At 45.4% G+C, this 19937-nt stretch overlaps 1 protein-coding gene across 1 annotated transcript in view; it reads right to left on the bottom strand.

The window, feature by feature from the left end:
• The window catches only part of AIF1L (allograft inflammatory factor 1 like), a 153501-nt gene extending 135014 nt beyond the window's left edge, over positions 1-18487 (bottom strand). The window contains exons 1-2 of the mRNA XM_040324668.1: positions 18347-18487; positions 13368-13429 (exon numbers count right to left, since the gene is read on the bottom strand). Of these exons, the coding sequence (XP_040180602.1) occupies positions 13368-13429; positions 18347-18374 (90 nt within the window). The 5' untranslated portion in view covers positions 18375-18487. The remainder of the gene's footprint in view (positions 1-13367; positions 13430-18346) is intronic.
• Between the last annotated feature and the right edge of the window lie 1450 nt (positions 18488-19937).

Genomic DNA, 19937 nt, shown 5'->3' with positions numbered 1-19937 from the left:
CATGTGATTTGACTGGTCTGACCTCACTACTACGAACGGCGACACAGGTTCACTCCGTAATCTATGACTCTTGGATTGTGGCCCATGCTTGTTTTGTCTCCGATGCCATTGATTCATGTTTCCCCTAAGCAGTGTGTGTGTGTGAGCAGTATAGTATGATAATTACCGTAATCACTGTGATTAACGGCGGGTATTTATAGAAGGGCAGGAGCCGAGAAACATTGCATTGTGCAATGATTACTAATTCTTTTGTAAGGTGAATGAGATTAACTTCTCGTTAACTCCAATACACCCAAGGGATGAGGGAGGAATCACTGGAAGGCCAAAATGTGACTTAAGGATAGGAGAGGAAATTATAGCGTAATATTTCAGGTACAGGTGGGTATTTGTTCTTTATATCAAGTTTCTTATATCTGTCAGGGATGTGAGAGAGAGAGACCCTTGTAAGGCCTTATGAACATTGTATGTGTAGCCCCTGTGCATGCGATTCCGGCGTTTTTGTGCAGCTGGAAAGCATAACACAGCTGCCGGCAGACTGTAAGGCATCAGTCACACTGGCATATTAATCTGTATACTCGCACCAAGGGCTGTCTTCAGCCACCTGCTCTGTGCAGGGTTGTGAAGGCAGCATGGGCCTGCATAGACCTCCATGCGCATCATGAAGTATACATTTGTTATGGGCCTTGTGCATGGATCCGAACATCGTTTGTAAGGTAGGGTGACCACATTTCCAAACTACCATTCAGGGACACCCTCCCTTCCCAAAAATCAGCTTGTGCTGTAACGAATCACAGCACAGTTATTGGACACAAGGCGGGATTTATGATTTCTCCAATCACAAGCAGGGGGCGGGATTGTGCTCCTTCAAGCATTCCTGGCCAGGACAAGTACTGTCAGTGAGTAAAGCGGTGATATGGCGGCCTTTTTTGGGGGCATCAGATTGGCCAGGGGGGTGGCTGTGTCAGTTTCATTCCTGGAACTGTATTGTCCTGGAATGAATGTGCCTGGGACAGACCTGCAAAATGCGGAACTGTCCCGGGCAATCCGGGACACGTGGTCACCCTCCTGTAGGACCTGCATGGTTGTGCACTCTGGGATGCTCAGGCAGGTCTGTACAGCCAGCCATCAGTCATTGATTTCAACAGGCTGCCTCACAGGTCTACAAGGAACACCTAAACATGCTTGACAGGTAAAGGTGGCCCTTCGCTTGGGCATATAGATAATTTCACCCAAGTGAATGAGGCCTAGGGCCCCTTTTACACATAGGGTCCGATCAGGTCTGTCTGTCAGCTTTTCAGGTGAACCTGACCGTACCCCCTGTAATCACCCCTGTGGACTGGCAGGTGTAAATGGACTTGTGTCTAGGTGTGTGGAGCCAGAGTGGGTAAGAAAGTACACAGTAAGCTAGAACATTAACAATAAGCATAAACTGTGAAGGGACCTAGATGGATGGAATAGGTGGGCAGTGTGGTATTCTCAATTTTTTAAGAAAATTAGTTATTAACCCTCAGCACCATGATGTAGGGGTGGATGTGTGCCAACCCTGGCAGTCTTACCTCCTAGTCCAACCTTTTTACCCCACAAGAATCCTTAAAATAATTTTCAGATTATGGAAAACCCCTGCTAAAACCAATAAATTGGCGTCCAACTGGAGCGACATCACAGCCTGGAGAGGAAGTCGAAAGAAACTTGGCTTTTGCATTGTTTCCTGGTTCCTAGAGGCAGCATTCTGATTGGCTACACTGCATCCAGGTTACACCTGGCAGACATTTTGGGTCCGTCTATTTAAGGTCCCTGCATCCCAGGTTTTTGCATGAATTAACGTGTGGTTAGTGTAGAAACAGGTTCCCCATTTGTCAGGGACAGTATTAGCGGCAGGGAGAGGTTCCAGGCGAGAATAGAAAGCTTAGGGCCCGCAATTGCCTCGGACTTCTTCCTGTTTGGGTACAAGATGGCCAGGCCGCATACTGTCCCTCCAGACAGACGCTGTCAGCTGGGCGGATACCTGCTCCGCTACACGCTATTGGTATTCGCGAGTGCTCCCAGTCAGGTCTTCTCTCACAGAGTAAGTTTGTGAACAGTTTGCCTTGACTACAATAAAAGTTCTGCCTGTGCTACAATACAAGATCTATTGATTGCACCTGGACTGGTACCGGAAATATGTAGACGCCATCCAATGTTGGGTTAAGGAACCCCTACTAACCTCTGGAGGCGCCTTGGTTGAGAATGACTCCCCTAAGCCACAGCCTATCTGGACCATGCAGAAATCCTTCCCTTTCCCAGTTTTTAGAGCAGACCTCTTCAGGCAACCATTGTCATTCGTACATTGCTACTACTAGATTAGAAGAACTTTCAGGTTCCATTTACTGATATGACATAGCACGCTAGTTGCATTAATTAGAAAACAGCAGAAGAGCGAGGCTCAGGTCATTATGGCAGGTGCACACATTAGTACTTGTTGCTCGCAGATAACCTGTATGCTTTCTCCCGTCACTCAATATCGGGAGGGGCCCACTTCCCTCTTTCTTCCTTCACTTTCACTATGAGTTTAACCTTCAGAAAGGGGATTTCAACCCAGAGATAAGGGAAGCTGCAAGCCAAGAATATTTATTCCTTTTTCTGCAGCCACAACGTGAAGAAGTAACTCTTTCAGTACTGCTTACAAGGCAATGTCTTCTACAGTATACAGTAAAACCATGGATTGCGAGCATAATTCATTCCGGAAGCATGCTTGTAATCCAAAGCACTTGTATGTCAAAGCAAATTTCCCCATAAGAAATAATGGAAACTCAAATGATTTGTTCCACAACCATTTATTCATAAGTCCTTCAGTCTATAGTCCATGTAAAAAGATTACAGCAATGTGATAGGTTGTGTAACCATAAAACATCAATCCACTAATGGCAGCTTCTGGTAAGGAAGGGGGTAAATTCTTCCGGGGCTGAAGTGGTTAAACTGAACGTTTTGTTGGGCTTTAGGAGGAATCTACTCCGAATACTGGTTCTGGGTCAATGAAAGCATTAAACTTTTTAGATCTTCAGAACAGGAGAAAATAATTTCCAAAGGTATAGCTCAGCAATGGAAACCTATATACTTTCTCAGTACAGATTTCCTTTTTTCTATATAACATCGCCCTCATTTCTTGCAGTCAGAGATAAAGGGAGACATTTACAGTGGACAGTGGGCAGGTATTACTGATAACCAGGCATGGCAATCAGCCAGCTCTACTCACTACTCTGCTGGGTACAGGACGACTCACAATGAATTCATGAATACCTCCTTATTTCACACTGAGGCCTTATATACACTGTATATACTTCCAACGGCACAGGAAACATTTGATTTCCATTCAAACAGCCAGAACCAGCTGAAAACGATTCTATAGAATGTCATTACTAGCTTTCATAGATAGTTATGTTTTTTTTTTCTTGGTTCTTAGTTCTTGAACCTCTGAATCCAACACAGCATTGGATGACATCCAGAGATAAGACATTGTGAGTAGTTGTACAAAAACACAACACTAAACTATAGTCCATTTCTCAAAATTTCTATCTTTTTGTTAGATATGTGATGAGCTCAAATCCCTAGTTTAGCCCCAAAAAAATAAAAAAATCAGCACAAGGGACATTACTTACTTATTGTGATGTGTCCCTTGGGCCCTTTCACACGGACGGTTTGCGTTCGTAAAGCTGAGCTGTGACAAGCTCCCATCAAGAGTGCCTGACTATGCCCACCCTTTAAACTCACCTCCTCCTTTCATTGAAGCTGGGACCACAATATGATTGTGATACAGAATCTCTGAATGGAGGATGGGTGGATGATTTAAAGGTTCACCCACTTCATTCATAGATCATGTTTCATTCACAGAAGCTGTAGTACTGGCATCTGTGAATGGGAGGGAGGGGAAACCCAGGCATAGTTGGGCACTCTTGATGGGTGCCTGTTATAGTTCCCGCAGTTCTATGAACCCCTGGCTGCACTGGATCAATATGGTGGCAGGGGCATTGGAGGAGGAAGTTTTCAAGGAGCCAGCAGCACAAGGGATACATTGGATTAAAGTGATATTAAAAGGTTACATTTAAAAAAAATAAAAACATCGAACATTATATTTACCTTCTCTGTTTAATGCTTTTGCACACAGCAGCTCCATCCTTCTTTTCTCAGGTTCCCTGCTGGTGCTTCACTGTTCTCCAAGTGCCTGTATAGCAAGCCGCTTGCTATGGGGCACTTGTGCATGCTCGTTCCCGAGCCCTCCTCTGTGTCTCTATAAGACAAACAGAACGGGGCTAAGTCCCGCCCCTGCTCTCTTCTAATTGGCCAATGGCTCCCGCTGCTATGTCTCAGCCAATGAGGGGGCAGAGACCCGGAAGAGCAGCCACTCTCGTGCAGATTACTGGATCGGGCTTGGGTAAAAGTATTTGGAGGGGGGGCTGCGGGAGGAGCTGCATAATAAATATTTTTTTATCATCATGCATAGAATGCATGAAAGTAAAAAAACTTCAACCTTTACGACCAGTTTAATTTGAAAAAACTCCACTACGTGTTTGTTATGTGTAACCATTGTGTGTCTACACTTCTTCCAGATCCATGCCGTGCCACCCACATATGGGGGTCACACCGCCACCACTACTGTGCTGTTCTCCTTATAGTTATTTGTACATTACATTATTAATCTTTATTTCTACATGTTTGTTTTCATGCATTTCTTTCACTGCTGCCATCTGCTGGCCAGAATTTGCATGCCACACGTCCCTGTTCTTGTTAGTAAAGTTTTTTCTATTCGGAGGCGTGGACTCTTGCTGGGCAGGTCTCTTCACTGGGAGCAGCCATTTTCAGTATCTCCTCATGGCTGTGTGACTAGACACTCCACATTTTTGGGCTCGAGTGAAGGCATCAGTTTTTGACCACGCAGAAGTCAGCAGAAGTCAGCAGTAGTTAGCAGCAGCTCAGCAGCAGCTCTGCAGCCACAGCAGCTAGCCTCAGGACATATTCTAACAAGTCAGCATTGATACCACAACTACAGAACAGTATTGTATCACCGTTTGTTGTCTTATTTGGATTGAATAAACCCACGCTGATTTCATCTTCATGTCTGAGTCTGGATCCATCTAACCTGAACATCTGCCGGTCCTGTCTGCCCCACTGCTTGGATACGAAGGTAAGAAGTCACACAGCTATTATCAGTTATACCTTCATTCGCCTTCATGTGGGAACAGAACAGTCAAAAACTGCCTTAATGTCCACACCCCAGTCACAGATTCCCTCAGAGTTACCACACTAAGGAATCCCCCTGCAACAGGCCTATCTGCAGCGAATCTGCCCAGCTACAGTGCATGTTCCACAAGTCTAAGGGCAAGCACCGCATGTCCACAGTATCTTTACTATTGCCTGAAAGCCCTCCACAACTCATCAAGCCATTTCCTATATCCCATATCAACCTTTGCTCGCATAGCAGAACTGTTAACGCACACGGGGTCCCTCTCTAACCTAAACCCCCGCAAATCACTTAAAACACCTGAGGAACCTTGCCAGAGTGCCCCAGCGCAGCCACACTGCAATTTTCAGCCCCCAATTCAAAAGTTTATTTTCTTAAAGAGACAGCGCACCTTAAATCAAAATGGACAAAAAGGACCTTGCACAGTTCCCCAGTGATGAAACAGAGCTAATGCAGCCTGATACTGATCACCAAGAAGTACAGGAAGCAGAACCCACACTTCCAGCAGACCAAGTCGTGCGACCAAGACGCTCCCTCAAACCGACAATAAAGGTCAGGGAAAACTATCAAACCACAAAAGATGAGTTATGCGATAACCTGGAAGAGCTATGGGAGCGAGTTTCCTCCCTCATGTCAGGACTTAAATCCTCTGGTGATACCTCAAGCTTACAAGTTGGCATCAGGCGGCTGAACACAGCTCATGAAGGATACAAGAGACTGTTCACAAGGTATATAACCTTTCTAAAAAACGTTAATAATGATGAAGCCCTTTCAGAACTGAGCAAGGCAGAATCTATAGACATTCAAAGAGACACCATGGTGCTGCTTGCTAAAGATAAAGCGGAACTCCGCATCTCCCATTTGCAAGAAACTAGATCACACAGATCAAATTCATCCAAACATTCCTCTCGGTCATACAGATCATCGTGCTCAAGAAGCTCAACCCTAAGCGACAGACTACTAGAGGCCCGCATAAACGCAGAGCAATCCAAAGCCAGACGTTCCTTCACTGAAAAAGAAGCTCTGGCAAAAGCAGAAGCAGAGGCCAAGAGGGCAGACGCAGAAGCAGAGGCCAAGAGGGCAGACGCAGAGGCAGAGGCCAAGAGGGCAGAAGCAGAGGCCAAGAGGGCAGACGCAGAAGCAGAGGCCAAGAGGGCAGAAGCAGAAGCAGAGGCTCGAATAAAGATTCTTGAATCAGAGATGGAAGAGGAAGTTGCATTAGCTAAAGTAAGACTACTTGAGCAAGCATTAAGCCAAGGTCTTGATCCAGTCTGCTCGCTACCACAGGAGGTAGAAGATTCAGCTTACCGCACCAGCGACTATGTGCTGAAACAATTATCTGCATTACCCCCAGTATGCAGTACCATCCAAGCTGACAACGCCGAAACCTCAAAGTCATGTCCACCTACAGTGCCAGTGTCACTTACAGCACCCGAGAAATCTGATGGTGTTCACCCAGATGTGCCTTCTCAAGGACAGTTATTACGAAACTACAAAAAGGGCCATCAGGCGTTTCCTGGCCTACCTCAACAGCTCAAGCAGCAGTCCTCACGATCTACAGAGACTAGATCACAGCTCAATCCTGCAGCAGCATCATTCTACCTGGATGCATCTCACCCTTTCACGCCGCAAAGCCTACACGCCCCGGCGGCACCACAGGTTGTCGTGGCAACAAGCAGTGAGAAATCAGATATGTCTGAGTTGGCCAGGATTATGGCGAGCAGAGAGCTAATTAACACAAGTCTCTCAAAATTTGATGACCGTGCAGAGAGCTACAGAGCTTGGAAGGCAACTTTCAAGGCCACCATTGCCAACCTCAAACTAGACGCAGAGAAGGAGCTCAACCTCATGATCTCATGGCTGGGTCCAAGCTCCACAAATCGCATCAAGAGCCTCAGAACTGTCTATGTGGGACAAGCAGAAGCAGGTCTCGCTGCCGCCTGGCAGAGACTCGAACGTACCTTTGGCAGTGCAGAAGCTATAGAGAAGGCCCTATTTAAGAGATTGCAGAACATTCCAAAGATCAATCTTAAGGACGTCCATAAGCTTCAGGATTTGAGTGACCTGCTCATGGAACTAGAGCTTGCCAAAAGAGACCCTCGTCTGATCGGGCTATGCTACCTGGATACAGCCCATGGAGTGAACCCAATTGTCGTGAAATTACCATACAGCCTGCAAGAAAAGTGGGCGGCATCCGTCTCAAGGTACAAAAGGGTGCATGACATCACCTTTCCCCCATTTATTCATTTCTGCAGATTCATTGAAGAACAGTCCCAGATGAGGAATGACCCCAGCCTCGATTTCCTGGAGTTCAACACTACAGCTCCAGCGACACCATCACCAAGGTATGAGAGTGCCATGCATAAACACAGAGACTTCAAGAGCAGCGTGAGTGTTAGAAAGACTAACCTACCATCTTATGCAGCACCCACGGGTAAACAGTACAATACCTCATCATCAATCGTGAATGTCCCATTCATAAAAAACCACACTCACTGAACAAATGCAGAGGGTTTAGATCCAAACCCATACAGGAGCGCAAGAAGTTCCTCAGCGAGCTTGGGGTATGTTTCAGATGCTGCGCTTCATTGGAGCACATGGCTAAGGACTGTAAATCCATCATCAAGTGTGAGGAGTGTCATAGTGAAAGACATGCCTCGGCTATGCACCCAGTTCCACTGCACAGAGACTCACCAGCTGCCGTCGCCACCAGTCCCGCTCCAAGTCATGGCGGGGAGCCCCAGAACCACGCTAACGCAGCCGCCGATGTTTCCTGCTCATGTTTGGAAGTATGTGGCGAGGGCCAGGGTGAGAAATGTTGTGCCCGAATATGCCTAATCAAGGTCTATCCAGAGGGACTACCAGAAAAGGCAGTAAAAATGTATGCCATCATCGATGACCAAAGCAACCGGTCCCTGGCAGGACCTAAATTCTTTGAAGCCTTCGGGATAAAGGGACCATCAGAACCCTACATCTTAAACACCTGCTCAGGCCGCATTGAGACTAGCGGCAGGAGGGCGCAAGGATTCATTGCTTCCCCCATCAGTGGGAATACCGAAATACCCCTACCAACACTGATTGAATGCGATCAAATACCCAACCATAGGGATGAGATTCCTACCCCAGAAGCTGCGTTTCACCAACCGCACCTAAGGCACCTAGCCAACGTTATCCCACCTATGGACAACAATGCTGAGATTCTACTCCTGCTTGGCAGAGACAATCTAAGGGTGCACAAGGTGCGCCAACAGTGTAATGGTCCCGACTACGCACCATATGCCCAGAGGCTGGACCTGGGATGGGTAGTCATAGGAAACGTATGCCTGGATCAACCAGAAATCGACTCCTTCAAAACGTACGTGCGTGGAGACGGACGCACAACTTGCATTAAGCCGTGTCCTCATCACTATGAAGTGAAAGAGAAGTCTCCAGACCTCGTACAACCACCTGACATAATTTCTCCCCTCTTTGCTGACGACTTGGGGAGATCAGTCTTTCGCACAACCAAGGATGATGATAAGGTAGCCTTATCAATAGAAGACAGAGAGTTCATTAAGATAATGGACAGTGAGTTCTTTAAAGATGAAACCAATCACTGGGTTTCTCCATTACCCTTCCGAACCACCAGGGTAAGGCTCCCAGACAATCGGGAGCAAGCGCAATCCAGATTTAACTCTCTTCAGCGTACCATGAACAGCAAGCCTGAGATGAGAGAACACATTGTCGCCTTTATGGACAAAATATTCCGTAACAACCACGCAGAACCAGCTCCACCCCTAAGAAAGAGCGAAGAGTGCTGGTACCTGCCTTCATTCGGAGTGTATCATCCACGGAAACCTAATCAAATTAGGGTCGTTTTCGATTCGAGCGCCAAACATCAAGGCGTATCCCTTAATGATGTCCTCCTCACAGGTCCTAATCTGACGAATAACCTAGTGGGAGTGCTGATGAGGTTCAGGAAGGAGCTTGTCGCCATCACCGCTGACATCGAACAGATGTTCCATTGTTTCGTAGTCAGGGAGGACCACCGGGATTTCCTCAGGTTCCTGTGGCACAAAAACAACGACACTAACGCAGAAGTGGTGGAGTACCGAATGAGGGTACACGTATTTGGAAATAGCCCTTCACCTGCCGTAGCAACGTACGGCCTTCGGAGAACTGCGTTAGAGGGAGAATCAAAGTACGGTACAGACGCCAGAGACTTTGTAGAGAAAGACTTTTACGTAGACGATGGACTCAAATCACTACCAACTGAGGAAGCGGCTATCGATCTGCTCAAAAGAACTCAAAGCATGCTGTACCAAGCTAAACTTAGACTACACAAAATTGCTTCAAACAGCCTGGCCGTAATGCAGGCCTTTGAGTCGGGTGATCATGCACCTGGATTCAAGGACATTAACCTGGGACTGGACAGTCCACCCGTTCAAAGGAGCTTGGGCCTCAGATGGGATCTCTCAGCCGACTCCTTTGGGTTTCAAATAAGCTGCGCAGACAAGCCGTTCACGAAACGTGGCGTCCTATCAGTGGTGAACAGCCTATTCGATCCGCTGGGATTTGTAGCACCCATCACTATACAGGGCAAATCCCTACTGAGACAGCTTTCAGAAACCATCAAGGATTGGGATACCCCTCTTCCTTCTGACAAAGAGCAGAAATGGGAAGCCTGGAAACAATCTTTGTGTGCTTTGGACCAGATCCGCATCCCAAGATGCTATGTTAAAACCTCACTTGCCTCCAGCGTAAAGAAGGAACTCCACGTGTTCTCGGACGCCTCCACGGAGGCCATAGCAGCGGTTGCCTATCTGAAGGTGACAGACGCCAACATTCAGAGTCACATCGGGTTCGTCTTTGGTAAGGCTAAGTTAGCCCCCAAGCCTGATCATACTATTCCTAGACTCGAACTCTGTGGGACCGTGTTAGCGGTGGAAATCGCAGACTTCATTAAACAAGAATTGGATGTCGACGTAGACGAAGTCCAGTATTATACGGACAGTAAGGTAGTTTTAGGTTACATCTACAATCAGAAAAAACGATTTTATGTGTACGTCAGTAACCGCATTGAGAGAATCAGGAGGTCATCCAAACCCGAACAATGGCACTATGTACCATCCGAACTTAATCCAGCAGATCACGCCACCAGGCCTACGTCTGTGGGTTCCTTTGCTAAATCTACTCGGCTTACAGGCCCAGAGTTTCTGCTAGGACGGGCAGACAAATGTGAACAGGAAGTTTACAGCATCCAGGATCCGGATAATGATCCAGAAATCCGCGTCGAAGTTAGCGCATTAGTCACCGAAACAAGGGAGACCTCCAGGCTTGACTGTCATCGTTTTGAACATTTCTCCAGTTGGATGAGACTTGTCAGAACCATTGCAAGGTTAGTGCACATCGCCAGATGTTATCACAACACTCAAGAAGATAAAGATTGTCACGGTTGGCACATCTGTCATAAACCATTCTCTGCTGAGGACATTTCTCATAGCGAGTCTCTCATAATACGTCATGTCCAGCAGCAGGAATTTAACGTAGAATGGAAGTGCTTGAACAACAGACAGCAGATTCCTATAAAAAGACCTCTTGCTAACTTAAATCCAATTATGGACACTTTTGGCCTGCTCAGAGTTGGTGGTCGTTTGAATCAAGCCCACCTAGGAGTTGCGGAGCAAAATCCTGTCATTATTCCCAGCAAACATCATATCACCACGTTGCTGATCCGACATTACCACAAAAAGACTGAACACCAGGGCAGACAAATCACTGAGGGCAAGTTAAGGTCTGCGGGTCTTTGGATTATAGGTATGAAGAAACGTGTAGCCCAACTACTGCATGACTGTGTGCACTGTCGTAAAGCCAGAGGAAAACAGCTACACCAACAAATGGCCGACTTGCCCGCGGATAGACTATGCACAGAGCCGCCCTTCACCTACACTGGCCTAGACGTCTTTGGACCATGGATGGTGTCCGCACGTAGAACCCGTGGTGGTCACGCAAACAGTAAACGTTGGGCCGTGCTATTTACTTGCATGAGTGTGCGAGCCGTTCATATAGAGGTGATAGAATCTATGGGCACATCCAGCCTCATTAATGCCTTAAGACGGTTCTTCGCCATCAGAGGACCAGTGAAACAGTTGAGGTCAGACCAGGGAAGTAACTTCATCGGCGCCTGTAGAGAACTGAACATCGACACTAAGCCTATCCAAGATCAGTTGGCGGAGAAAGGTTGCACCTGGATTTTTAATCCTCCTCATAGTTCCCACATGGGGGGTTCCTGGGAGAGAATGATCGGGATCTCACGCAACATCTTAAATTCTATGTTGATGGATGTAAACTCTTCAAGACTTACGCACGAGACTCTCGTCACTCTTCTCGCTGAAGTTTCAGCTATCATCAATTCAAGACCCCTTGTGCCAGTATCTATGGATCCTGAAACACCAGCCATACTGTCTCCGGCTATTCTACTTACCCAAAAAACGGACAATATGCTCACGCCTAGTGGAGAATTTACCCATGGGAATATCTACCAAAAACACTGGAAACGTGTACAACACCTGGCAGATTACTTCTGGAACAGATGGCGTAAAGAGTATCTCAATATTCTTCAAGGAAGGAGGAAATGGCAACATCAAAAACCAAACTTGAAAGAAGGAGACCTCGTATTAATGAAGGAGCAACAAACCGAAAGGATCACCTGGCCTATGGGACTAATTACAAAGGTTCTTCCTAGCAAGGATGGCAAGGTCCGAAAGGTGGAGCTGAAGATCTTCAGGAAGGGTGAGCTTAAAACTTTTGCAAGGCCGATTAACGAACTCATTCTAATATTACCCATCGAGAACGTTCCTGAAGGATGAAAAAGGACTGAACTCGAACTTCACAGTTTTACCCGCTATGGGTCAGCCAACCCACTATGTCATGTTTATTGCATTTCACATGTTCTTTGTTACAGGTTGTATTATATTTTATGGACATTCGTCATAGTGAAATCTCCTTACGTAAATTTCAGACGGGGAGTGTGCTGTTCTCCTTATAGTTATTTGTACATTACATTATTAATCTTTATTTCTACATGTTTGTTTTCATGCATTTCTTTCACTGCTGCCATCTGCTGGCCAGAATTTGCATGCCACACGTCCCTGTTCTTGTTAGTAAAGTTTTTTCTATTCGGAGGCGTGGACTCTTGCTGGGCAGGTCTCTTCACTGGGAGCAGCCATTTTCAGTATCTCCTCATGGCTGTGTGACTAGACACTCCACATTTTTGGGCTCGAGTGAAGGCATCAGTTTTTGACCACGCAGAAGTCAGCAGAAGTCAGCAGTAGTTAGCAGCAGCTCAGCAGCAGCTCTGCAGCCACAGCAGCTAGCCTCAGGACATATTCTAACAAGTCAGCATTGATACCACAACTACAGAACAGTATTGTATCACCGTTTGTTGTCTTATTTGGATTGAATAAACCCACGCTGATTTCATCTTCATGTCTGAGTCTGGATCCATCTAACCTGAACATCTGCCGGTCCTGTCTGCCCCACTGCTTGGATACGAAGGTAAGAAGTCACACAGCTATTATCAGTTATACCTTCATTCGCCTTCATGTGGGAACAGAACAACTACAAACCCTTAGAGCAGGTCCCTTCCTTGTTCTTGTAGATAGATGAACTTTTTATAGAAACAATCTCTCTTTAGGAAACAGATCTTCACTTTCTTCATCAGCTGTCCATTTTGGCATGATGAATAGAAGTAGTTATCAACTTTAGTCCTCAAGTATCCCCAAAGGATCATACTTTCAGGGCTTCCTTCACCGTGCATGGGTGCTTTAAATCAATGCCAGTGGATTGGTATTTATGACAGCTATTTCATCTAAGGGAAATTTCCAAAATATGGCCTGGGGCACCATGGGGTAGTTGAGGACTGCTGTTGGAACCACTGGGGTGGCTAAAAAACATTCTGTTGGCAGCATGGCAGAGCTTTGGTGGCATGCATCTATGAATCTACTAGTGGTTCAGTCCAACAGAATCCACCCATGCTTGGGTGAAATGACCCAATACTGTACCAGGAGCCTCAACATACTTGGATCAAAGAAACAGGTCTGCCTATGAAAAAGTAATTTTTGTGAAAACATTTTTTGGACTAGAATATTCCAGATGACACCCCCAATCTTACCTTATTGACCTCTTCCAACCTCATTTCTTGCTGGGCCTTCAGGATCCCAAAGGCTTTCCCACCTAGAAAATGAAGGTTGATATAAATAATAATGGCTGCGGCATTCATTTCTCAACAGAAATACATTAAAAAAGTGTATGTATAGCCACAACTTGTGTTTACATTTTTAGAGTAGGTAAAGATTAGAATGTCCCAGTTGTTTTGCTGTCCATATCCCCACTAGGTATGTTCACCTCTCTACTAGGTAGATTCAGGTAGAGTTAGGCTGACTTATCAATAGATAAGTCGACCTAACTCAGAATCTACGCCGACTTATGTTTAAGCGTATGCTCAAACAGAGATACGCTTAAACATATCTAAGATTCGACGGCTTGCGCCGTCCTATCTTAGATTGCAATATTTTTGATGGCCGCTAGGTGGCGCTTCCATTGCGGTCGGCGTAGAATATGTAAATTAGTTGATACGCCGATTCACGAACGTACGCCCGGCCGCCGCAGTCGATTTACGCTGTTTCCGTAAGGCATTAGCAGGCCTAAAGTTATTCCATCTATTAGGTGGAATAACAATGTTAAAGTATGGCCGCCGTTCCCGCCGCGAGTATCACATTTTTTACGTCGTTTGCGTAAGTCATCCGCGAATCGGGATTTACGTCGTTTACGTCCACGTCGAAATCAATAGGCCCGTGCGGCGTACTTAGCCGCAATGCACACTGAGAAATGTAGGCGCCCGGCGCATGCGCAGTTAAAAAAAAACGTAAAAAACATGAGGTCAAGCCTCATTACCATCAAACACGCCCCCCTCCAAGACATTTGAATTCGGCGCCCTTACGCCCGCCCGCTTTAGGCTACGCCGCCGTATATTAGCAGGCAAGTACATTGAGAATCATGTACTTGCCTAGCTAACTTACGGCGGCGTAGCCTAAACAGGCTAAGCTACGCCGCCCCAAGTTTGCACCCAGGTACCTGAATCTACCTATATTTGTCTTGGTGACACTGACAACTGTAAAATGTTGGCTTTCTGACATTTTATGTCTCAGTGAAACCAGAACAGGAGGTAAGAGGAAATCGTTCAATGAGGACACTTGTTCTGGTGACAGCAGTCTAGGAGGGGATATCCCCCACTTTGGGAAACTTTCCTATAACTTTAGGCCAAGGGATATGATAGGCAGTAGAGCAACCTTGGGCACTGCAACAGGGTGGCAGGGGGGTGCAACCTATGCTGCTGTGGAAGTAGTTAAGAGCTCATTGAGATGGGGGGGGGCTCACTGGTCTTTTCTTGGGTGCTAAAGAACACTGTCCCAACACACTTAGGTCCTCTTGCTTCTACAGGACTGGAGATGACAGTTAATCTCCCCCCAAAGGGAAACAAAAATAAACTTGTACTCTAATAATACCGCGTACACACAATCGGACATTCCGACATCAATTTTTTTTTCGAGGGATGTTCCCTCACACTTGTCTTGCATACACACAGTCACACAAATGTTGCAAATGAGAAGAAATTCTGGACAGCCGGACAGAAGAGTTGACACGTTTCACACTAACAAACAGTGCTTAGTGTGAAATGCGTCAGCTCTTCTGTCCGTTCTGATCTGCTGTGGCATGTATTTTTGAATTAATTTTTTTAAATGGAGTGTGGCTGTCCAGATTTTTTTTCAATTTGTATTGTTACATGCATTGCCAGCACCTGCGGCTTCTAATCTGGAAGAGAGGCTTTTACCTTCATTTGACCTGCCTGGAGCGGTGATATCCCTTTCTCTATTTTGATTCCTGGTCTGGACTAGTCACACAAATGTTGTTTGAAATTGCAAACGTCAAGAGCGCGGTGACCTACAATACTACGACGAGCCGAGAAAAATTAAGTTCAATGATTCCGAGCATGCGTCAAATTGATTCTGAGCATGCGTCAAATTTTTGTGTGTTGAATTGTGTACACAAGGTCGAAATTATTATTATTATAGGCTGTTGGACTCTTATGCCGCGTACACACGGTCGGAATTTCTGACAACAAATGTTTGATATGAGCTTGTTGTCGGAAAATACGACCGTGTGTATGCTCCATCAGACATTTGCTGTCAGAAAAAGTTGTCGGAAAATTTGAGAACCAGCTCTCAAATTTTTGTTGTCCGACAGCAAATGTTCGATGGAGCATACACACGGTCGAATATTCCGACAACAAGCTCATATCAAACATTTGTTGTCGGAAATTCCGACCATATGTACGCGGCATTAGAGTCCAACAGCCTATAAAAATAGTATTGATTGATATAGATTCACAAATAACATTAGAGAGCAGCCAACACATTTCGGAAGCTCAAAGACCTCCGCCTTCTTCAGGGCTACAACACAAACATTAAAAAATATGATTTTCTATATCGGTTCATTTAAAACTGGAGTGTATCAGATTCTATATAATATCTAAATGCAATTTGATTTAGAATTTTGTATTTCATTTGGATTTTAGATTAGCATTTGATACACTGCAGTTTTACATAACTTGATATAGAAATTGATAGGTGTCCATGTTTGAAGAAGGGAGAGGCCTTGGAGCTTCCAAAATGCATTGGAAGTTCTGTATTGTCATTTGTGAACCAATACTATTATGAAAGGTTTTTGGAATCCTCAGACTGCTTGTTTGGTGCCCTCATCAGACTTGAATCTTCATATTTGGGCCCCTTGTTTGATGAAAACCTTATTTTTGTTGGAGAGTCACTCTGCCATATTACAGTCTGACCAATCATCTAAAATGATGAATTATGGCCACTAGATTGAGCGGAGGAGCATACTTTCCTATGATAGCGTCATCTAGTGGCTATAATGTAGTATTTTCCCCATTCTCACATTCAATCTACAGAGAATATAGCCTGAGAACATTCAAGTTTGTGTCATTTGGACAAACTGCAATTTTTTTTTTCTTATAAATACACTCTATTGTGTTCAGTGACATTTATCTTTAAATGCTGTTCCTATCGTACAAAATACTGTCTTGGAGGAACACAGCAGCATCACTTAGGCTGCATTCACACCTGAGCGTTTTGTCGCCTGAAGCGCGACGCTCAAATATGCTAAAGGGGAAAAAATACATTATTCCCTATAGAGATGGTTCACATCTGCACGCCAATACGCCTGACGCCTGAAGCTCAAACAAGTTCCGGACCCTTTTTTGTCGGGCGGTTTGGGCGTATTTGAGCGTTTCCATTTCCCATAGAAAGTAATGGAAACGCTAGATTCAAACGGGTGTTTCGTCGCTTTAATCAATAGAACTTTTCACCCAGGCAGAAGATTAAAAAAATCTACCAACATATCAACAAGTGATGAAAAGATGATAATTTTTACTATTGACTAAAATAAAAAACGTCAAAGTACAAAAACGTCGGGACGACGCTGTATGCAAATGCGCAAATAAGCATGAATACGTGCGACAAAACGCCGGAAAAAACGACCAAACGACCGACGCTCAGGTGTGAATGCAGCCTTAGTGATAACATATCTATTAAAAGGTCAGTCCGCCTAAAACACAGGTGTCAAACACAAGGCCCACGGGCCGAATTCTGCCCTCCAGGCCATTTCATGTGGCCCTCACACCACTTCTGCAGCTGCAGGAGATCTCCAGCCCTCCTCTGGTCCTCCTCCAAACCCTTACTTTCTGCTTTCAGGCAATGCATCCAGCTTCTTCCCAGCAGCAGCATAAGGAAAGGGGGTGCACTGTGATGTAAGGGAGAGTGGGGGACTCAACTTTTGATGGTGGGGGGGGGCTCTTGACATCTAATGTAAGGGGAGGGGATGTGCTGGACATCTAATCTTACAAATACATCCAGCCCTTTTGAGGGCAATCATAATGCTGATGCGGCCCACAATGAAATTGAGTTTGACACCCTTGACCTAAAACATGTATTTCAATGTTTGGTAGATGCTGGAGAGGTAAGCCACCTGACCATTTCTTATCTCTCCAGGACTCTATTGGTGAGATCTCTGATTTCCCACCTGCTGTGCTCATTATGAGAGGACCCCACTCTCTCTGGTGGATTGTATATGATGGAGAATGTAACAGGAGGAGCTGGGTAGGATCTCAGTTGGACAGGAACCAATTTGGCAATTATGGCATGGAGATCTCACTGTTTCCAGTTTCCAAGGCTTCTAAAAAGACAAGGTCTGACTGAGCCCACCAGGCTACACCTATAACTAAAATATCACTTGGGGGCAAATAGACCCTTTACATTTAAGAATAGTTAATTTTTTGTATTATTGACCCCACAACTGAGAAAAGAGGAAATCTTTCAATGGGAATGCCTGTTCTGGTGACAACTAGAAAGGGAATTTCCCCACTTTGTTAAAATGCCCTCTTGCTTCCCATAGGGTCAGGCTGAGGAATAGGCAGAAGAGGCGCCCACCTTGAGCATCTCAACAGGATGGGGAGAAAATAAGGGTAGGACCGGTAACCTAAGCTGGTGAAGTAGTTCACAGATGAGGTGGTGGGGGGTGCTCATTGGCCTTTCCATTTTGGATGCTAAAGGACATTGGCATTTTTCAACCTGCTATTTGGTACTCGCTAACTTCACAACAGTAACCAAGGGCATTTGGACATGCTGCAGTTCACCATTTAGGGAAAAAAGTGAATTTTGTCCACATCAACTACGTTATTCTTTTTTGGCGGGCACAGAGACGTTAATTCATTGCAACATCCCGACCCCTTGCATTATTAGAAATCTGCAAAATCAGACAATTTTCCACTGCTGACTGATCAGCGTCTAAAAAAGGAAAAGTAATTTCCACATTCTCACAATTTGCTTCTTCTGCGTGTGATAATTTTACTTAAATTATTTTTAAAATGAGTGTGAGTTTAACTACTTTTAAAAGTCCGGGAGCTTTCCAGGGACAAGCCTACGACCACAAGGACTGTCCCAGGGAAATCAGGAATGGTGAAGGTGGAATGATGGTCACTGTCTGCACTGCTGGAAGAAGTTGGAAAAGTTGTCCTACCTTGAGTTCTGTTGTTGTTGCTCGTCATGCTGACTTGTGTCTGAGTGCGGAGATTAGCTTCTGAGCTGTTAGATGCACACACTAGTGACAATCTCCTCGCTCTTGAGCAGATGGCTCTGGGAAGCAGCTAACATTGGCTGTTCTGAGCAGCCCAGCCCTTCAAGCTCAGCCCTTATGCTGTCTCAATTAGAGCTGTGCCTTGGCATTAACATACCTCCCCCTGCTGGCAGAAAGAGAATACAACTTCTCGGGCACAAATTTGTATGCACTGGGACTGATTTACTAAGGACTTGCTCACACCTAGTGCGTTGAGCTGCGTTGAACAAGCGCAAACACCCAGCAAGTACTGTAGTCAAGTTCTTTATGTGTCCACTTCACTAAAACATTGGGCCAGATTCAGAGAGAGATACGACGGTGTATCTATGTGACTGATTCATAGAATCAGTTACACATAGATATGCCTAAGATCCGACAGGTGTAACTGTGTTACACCATCGGATCTTAACTGCAATTTTAAAATGGCCACTGGGGACGTTCTCGCTGATTTACGGTGAGGATATGTAAATCAGCGAGATAAGCCATTTCACAAATGTACGCGGGCCCGACGCAGTCACTTTACGTCGTTTACGTAAGCGTTTTCCCGGCGTATACTTACCCCTGCTTCTATGAGGCGCAGCCAATGTTAAGTATGGCCGTCGTTTTACGTCGTTTGCGTACGTCGATTCACAAAAGCGCTGGACGCAAGTTACGCTCACGCTGAAACCAATGACGTCCTAGCTAAAATTCGCAGACGGCACATGCGCATTTAAATCGGCGCAGGGACGCGCCTGATTTAAATACTACACTCCCCCTAGCCGCGGAATTCGAATTCCGCCGGGGTATTTACGATCCGTTGCCGCAAGTTTTGAGGTAAGTGTTTTGTGAATTATCTACTTGCCTCAAAAACTTGCGGCAGCGGATCTTAAATCACATAGGTTACGCGGATCTAAAGATCCGCTAACTTATGTGAATCTGGCCCATTGTGTTGATGTGTGCTGGGAAATAATGTCCACGTGCTGCATTTTTTTTGCAAAAATGTGTGCAAAAATGTACCTATAATAATAATAATACTACAACATTTTTTTATTTTATATAGCGCCTTTTAGCCCCCTTTCACACTTGTACGACTTCAAAGTCAAAATTTTACCGCGATTTCGCGGCCGCGATTTTGCCACGATTCGCGGCTGCGATTTCAATGAATGCCTGTGTAAGTAGCATCAAAATCGGACCAAAGTAGTGCAAGGACTACTTTGAAGTAGGCACAACTTAAAGTCGTGCCAGTATGAATGGTAGTCGTTGAAAATAATGGAGAATGACTTGTCATACGATTTTGCAGTCCAAAATCGTGAGACAAGTCGTATAAGTGTGAAAGGGGACTAAAGGTAGCTTCTCAAAGCGCTTTACAAAGACACAGACATGAACTATGGCCCGGATTCACAAAGCACTTACGCCGACGTATAACAAGTTACGCCGACGTAAGTGCAAATGTGTGCCGTCGTATCTGTGCGCCAGACCCACAAACTAAGATACGCCTAAAAATAGGCTTCACCCC

This window comes from Rana temporaria, chromosome 9 (assembly GCF_905171775.1).
Source record: "Rana temporaria chromosome 9, aRanTem1.1, whole genome shotgun sequence".
NCBI classification, from domain to species: domain Eukaryota; kingdom Metazoa; phylum Chordata; class Amphibia; order Anura; family Ranidae; genus Rana; species Rana temporaria.
Note: the sequence above shows the minus strand (reverse complement) of the source record. Positions and strands in the feature narration are given on the sequence as shown.